Source organism: Mandrillus leucophaeus, unplaced genomic scaffold, assembly GCF_000951045.1.
Source record: "Mandrillus leucophaeus isolate KB7577 unplaced genomic scaffold, Mleu.le_1.0 Scaffold1291, whole genome shotgun sequence".
Classification (NCBI taxonomy): domain Eukaryota; kingdom Metazoa; phylum Chordata; class Mammalia; order Primates; family Cercopithecidae; genus Mandrillus; species Mandrillus leucophaeus.
The window spans coordinates 392,266-398,248 of NW_012101245.1; the positions used below are offsets into that span (position 1 = coordinate 392,266).

The following is a 5,983-nucleotide window of genomic DNA, read 5'->3' on the forward strand; positions in this document are numbered from 1 at the left end:
TTTTTTTTTTTTTTTGAGACAGAGTCTCACTCTGTCGCCCAGGCTGGAGTACAGTGGCATGATTTCTGCTCACTGCAATGTCTGCCTCCTGGGTTGAAGTGATTCTCCTGCCTCAGCCTCCCAAGTAGCTGGGACTACAGGTGCGCGCCACCACGCCTGGCCTAATTTTTGTTTTTGTTTTTTTTTTTCGAGACGGAGTCTTGCTCCGTTGCCCGGGCTGGAGTGCAGTGGTGCAATCTTGGCTCATTGCAAGCTCCGCCTCCCGGGTCCACACCATTCTCCTGCCTCAGCCTCCAGAGTAACTGGGACTACAAGCACCCGCCACCACGCCCGGCTAATGTTTTGTATTTTTAGTAGAAACGGGGTTTCCCCATGTTAGCCAGGATGGTCTCGATCTCCTGACCTCGTGATCTGCCTGCCTCAGCCTCCCAAAGTGCTGGGATTACAGGTGTGAGCCACCGCGCCCAGCCGGAACTTGCTATTTTTATAAATATTCACCATCTGGAACAAATCAATGGTAAAACAGTGTATTAACACAAAACTGTACCTTTCATTCCAGCTCTCTTTGTATCATCAATGGTTAAAAGTATTTCTACTGCACTTCGAGCGTTATCAGATAACTTTTCTTCACCTTCTGGCCAAGGGATATCTAAAATCACACAGATACAAATAAACTGGTTAATCACTGCTCAAAATAATAATACCCAGAGATAAATAACTACTTTTTTTTTTCCTGAGATGGAATTTCACTCTTGTCACCCAGGCTGGAGTGCAATAGCGCGATCTCAGCTTACTGCAACCTCCACCTCCCAGGTTCAAGTGATTCTCCTGCTTCAGCCTTCCGAGTAGCTGGGATTACAGGTGCCCGCCAACACGCTCAGCTACTTTTCTGTATTTTTTTAGTAGAGATGGGGTTTTACCATGTTGGCCAGGCTTGTCTTGAACTCCTGACCTCAGGAGATCCACCCGCCTTGGCCTCCCAAAGTGCTGGGATTACAGGCATGAGCCACTATGCCCAGCCAGTAAATGACTATCTTAATAGGAGGAAAAGAATCACCTCTTTTCAGAATATTCTGAAATACTTGTTGCGGTGTTTCATCATTGAAAGGGGGAATTCCTGTTAGAAATTCAAACAAGCAAACTCCAAGTGCCCACCAGTCTACCGCAGGACCTGTAATTGAAGAGGAAACAGCTAAAGTGGCAAGCATTCTCTACAAATATATGATGAACAGAAATATTAATTGTGGAGTCCTAATTAGAGAAAAGGAGTTAGGCTGGTGGGACCGGAGGAAGCAAAAAGAAAAAGCCGATAAGTTGCAAGTCTGCCTTTCTTCATGGTCCAAGATGTACAGCCCTTCTATACAAATAACTCACAATTGTCCTGTGTCCAGCTATCACCAGACCCTTGACTGATAGAAAAATGCAAGGTAGAGCTGGGTGCGGTGGCTCATGCCTGTAATCCCAGCACTTTGGGTGGCCGGGGAGGGTGGATCACCTGAGGTCAGGAATCCAAGACCAGCCCAGCCAACATGGTGGCTGTGTGTAGTAAAAATAGAAAAATTAGCTAGATGTGGTGGCATATGCCTGTAATCCCAGCTACTAAGGAGACTGAGGCAGGAGAATTGCCTGAACCTGGGAGGCAGAGGTTGCAATGAGCCTCGATCACGCCACGCCACTGCACTCCAGCCTGGGCGACAGAGTAAGACTGTCTCAAAAAAAAAAAAAAAAAAAAAAGAAAAGAAAAATGTGAGTTAGCTTACTGCAACCTTGGCATTATCAGTATAGCACACAGCCTTCTCTAGCACAAGCACCATCCTATAACATCTCTAGCAAGCCTTTGTCTCCTTGTAATCAGCTCCCCTCTCGGTGACTTGCTCGTTGCATCCTTACAATGTGTTTTCCTACTTCCTCTAATAAATTTGCCTTTCTTTACCTACGACTGTCTTGGTCAATTCCTTTATTGCCCACACCGTCAGCCCCAGATAGTCACTATCTGCAACATTAATATGTGTACATGTTGGCATTATTAAAAGTGCAAAAACCCACATTGTTTTCACTTGGGCAATGTGATAACTGCTTTCCTCTTTATTTTCCAAGAAGTTTAGATTACCAATTACCACAGCTGATTAAAGAAAAGATAAAGCCATTTTTTTCATTTATTAATAATTTCTGACATTCTGGATATGTTATGTATCCTAAATCCTAAAATTATTCTCTAAAATAGGCAGACTACTACTCAATTTCATATCAGGAAATGTAAACATTTACATGATTATTCTGTATCCTGCACAAGGTATGAGATAAGGCAGCAACATTTATAGTAATTGAAGGAAAGCCTGGTAACTAGGGAAGGCCTTACTTACAGAGTAGTTTAATGGGGCTTTATTCCTTTTAGGAACACAGAGGGACAAATTAGTTTAGCAAAGAGTATTCACTTAAACTACGGTTTCAAGATGTAAGTAGGAGATGTCTTAAGAAATAGGTAAAATTGATTTCTAAATAAAATATTCATCGGACGCAACATTTACATACAAAGTTTTTTGTTGTTGTTTGTTTTTTGAGAAGGAGTCTCACTCTGTCGCCCAGGCTGCAGTGCAGTGGTGCGATCTCAGCTCACTGCAAGTTCTGCCTCCTGGGTTCACGCCATTCTCCTGCCTCAGCCTCCCGAGTCGCTGGGACTACAGGTGCCCACCGCCACACCCGGCTAATTTTTTCTGTATTTTTAGTAGAGACGGGGTTTCACCATGTTAGCCAGGATGGTCTCAATCTCCTGACCTCATGATCTGCCTGCCTCAGCCTCCCAAAGTGCTGGGATTATAGGCGTGAGCCACTGCACCCGGCCACAAAGATGTTTTTAACAGTAATTTAAAATATGATCTTATAAACCATAAACTGGTTTATACTTCAGTTCTATGAATAAAGTGTTTTCTAAGAAAAGGTTAATTTTAGTTCAAAAATGGATAACTTCAATATAAATTAAGAATAGGGATCCTAGTCTAGTGCTAAATTTGCCTGAAAGTTATTCTTTAAAGACAACTTCACAAAATTCTTTATTGTGGTTAAAAAACTGCCACCATTCCATTTGAAGACAACTAGGAAAGCATTGTGGAATCTGATCTTAGGAAAAATAGCTGCATGCATTTAGAGTGCCATTTTACCTGCAAGCCATAAAATCCCATCTTCCATTAAAGGAACACAAAATGCAAATATTCTATAGGCTTCTATTTCTATAATACTATAAAAACATACAAACCACCTCAGTTAGTAGGCCTTTCAAGCAGCACTGAGAAAGAATTATCCCAACGGATTAGATAATGTAACCAAATAACAGAAAAGTAGGGGGAATTAGAAAAAAAAATTTACTTATTTTACTTATTAGGTTAGAAATTAGGCCCCTTTTACCAGCTCAGCTAAAATATACTTGTGTTAAAAAAAAAAAAATACATGATTTCTGCATGGATATGCCACACATACCCATATACTTAAGTCAAAGTCTAAGAAGATCACATAGTGGAATAAAACTTTGCAATTATACATCATTAGCCACAGAAAAAGAACAGACTTGTTTTACATTGCTGGCTTTCTAATTCAAAACTCACTCCTTTAGTTTATAGGATATGTTGATATTGTTACACTTTTTTATTTTCTAATGATAATAAAAGATTTGGAAAATTAGAGCCCTTCTGTAATTGTTAATTTTTTTTTTTTTTGAGATGGAGTCTCGCTCTGTCACCCAGGCTGGAGTGCAGTGGTGCAGTCTCAGCTCACTGCAACCTCCGCCACCCGGGTGCAAGTGATTCTCCTGCCTCAGCCTCTTGAGTAGCTAGGATTACAGGCATGAGCCACCACATCCAGCTAATTTTTGTCTTTTTTTAAGTGGAGACAAGGTTTCGCCATGTTGGGCAAGCTGCTCGAACTCCTAACCTCAGGTGACCTGCCTGACTCAGCCTCCCAAAGTGTTGGCATTATAGGTGTGAGCCACAGTGCCAGCCATTTTTAATATTTGTATCAATACTATTTCTTCTGTTGTAATAAAAAAGACTTTATCTTCACTCTGTGCTACCTTTAGAAGTTAATGAAAAATGCGTCAGGCCTACATTTCTTTTCACAGAGAAGAACCACCTCTCTGGATGTCTTGCTGCTGAGAAGACAGAAGACAGTTCATTCTTGTATTTCACAAGAGAGCTAAAAGGAAAAATAATTTTTTATGCAATGTGATCTAGTTATACTTTGACTGTTCAGTTTAATGTGCTTTGCCGCATTACTTTATAGAGAAGCTCACTCACCGGAAGTCAGAAATCCTGCATGTAAGAAAACAGTAGTTAGGTACATTGCATTAAAATTATTAGAGTCCCTTCCCTCTTCATTCACTGAACTGGGCACCAGGTATTGTGCCAGATATAAAAGATACAAAGAGGATTAAGGAAAATCTCTTTTCCCAAAGAGAAACCAGCCTACTCTGGGAGAGACAATACAGATAATTTTAACACACTAAGCTGAAAAAAGGTGCACATAAAGTTATGGAAAACTCAGGACAGAGTCCCTGGCTCATCTCTGCTGAGAGGCAAGATGGAGGGGCATCAGGAAGGTCATGGTTGGGTCTCAGCATGTTGTCAGCATGTTGTTTAGCTGAGGGAGCTAGATGTCTCACTAAAACAGTGGCAAGATGCTATAAAATACATCTTTATGTTTGAAGCTTACTTTCACACTCTGTCCTTAGAGATAATGCAAATTATAATACAGAAAATGGGCTAGCAAATCTGTGACAGAGCAAAAGAGGCACTATATAAAAATCAGTGCTCACAGGAATTTATTTGCTTTGGCTAAGAGACAAAGAGGAACATTAAATGTGGCTATTTCCAATATTATAGAGATTAGTAATATCAGTTACTGAGTGCTTCCAAGGAATTCAGGAGTGCTATGCAGACGGTAGAAAACTCACTCTTGGCTGGGTGCAGTGGCTCACGCCTGTAATCCCAGCACTTTGGGAGGCTGAGTACTTTGGGTGGATCACGAGGTAAGGAGTTCAAGACCAGCCTGGCCATGATGGTGAAACCCTGTCTCTACTAAAAATATAAAAATTAGCCAAGCATTGGGGCGGGTGCCTGTAAGCTACTTAGGAGGCTGAGGCCGACAATTGCTTGAACCCAGGAGGCGGGAGTTGCAGTGAGCCGAGACTGCGCCACTGCACTCTAGCCTGGGCGACAAAGTAAGACTCTGTCTCAAAAAAAAAAAAAAAGGAAAGAAAGAAAACTCACAGTCTCCTCAAGAAGTTTTCTTAAGCTTTTGTAGTGGAGATAAATTAACAATTACAACACAGGAAGAATGTCATATTTTAAACAGTTTCTAATAGGGTAACAGAAGTGAATAATTCCCAGTAGTTGATCAAGGGATGCTTTATGGAAGAGGTAACATTTGAAATGATGAAATGAGAAGAATTTGACTGGAAGATACTAGGAAACTGGCTTTGCTCAAATAAGGTTAAATACACAAGCAAAATAAGGAAGACCTGAAAATTAAATGTATTTAAGAAATGGAATGGGAACATAAGGCATATAAAGAGACTCTTTGAGAGACAAGGCTGGTATGAGAGCTATAACCTCAAATGCCATGATCAATTTGGATTTTACTTAGCAGCTAAGAGGCAGCCACTGTAGTTTTCTGAGAAGGGAAATAGAATGAGCCATGTGATGGTTTGGGAAGAAAAATCTGGTGGCAATGATTATTGATAATAAGATGAAGTTGAAGAGACCAGATAGGAGGGCACTAAAATAATAAAAGAGAAAGATGAGTTCTTAAAGAGAACAGTGGCAGAGAAGAAAATGAGAGGTGAAACACTGCAGAGATCTAATTGGCTGGATTTAAATGCTGGAATGTAGGAACAAAGATTGTGTCACCATGAAGCTGATGAAACTGAGGTAGGGAACAGAGGAAGAGCTAGCTGGATAATAAGCCCAGTTTTTTCTTTTTCTTTCTTTTTTTT

At 40.8% G+C, this 5,983-nt stretch overlaps 1 protein-coding gene across 1 annotated transcript in view; it reads right to left on the reverse strand.

The window, feature by feature from the left end:
• MASTL (microtubule associated serine/threonine kinase-like) overlaps positions 1-5,983 on the reverse strand; it is a 43,895-nt gene that overhangs the window by 4,489 nt on the left and 33,423 nt on the right. Inside the window, exons 10-11 of the mRNA XM_011972458.1 lie at positions 1,058-1,171; positions 548-649 (exon numbers count right to left, since the gene is read on the reverse strand). Coding sequence (XP_011827848.1) covers positions 548-649; positions 1,058-1,171 — 216 coding nt within the window. The remainder of the gene's footprint in view (positions 1-547; positions 650-1,057; positions 1,172-5,983) is intronic.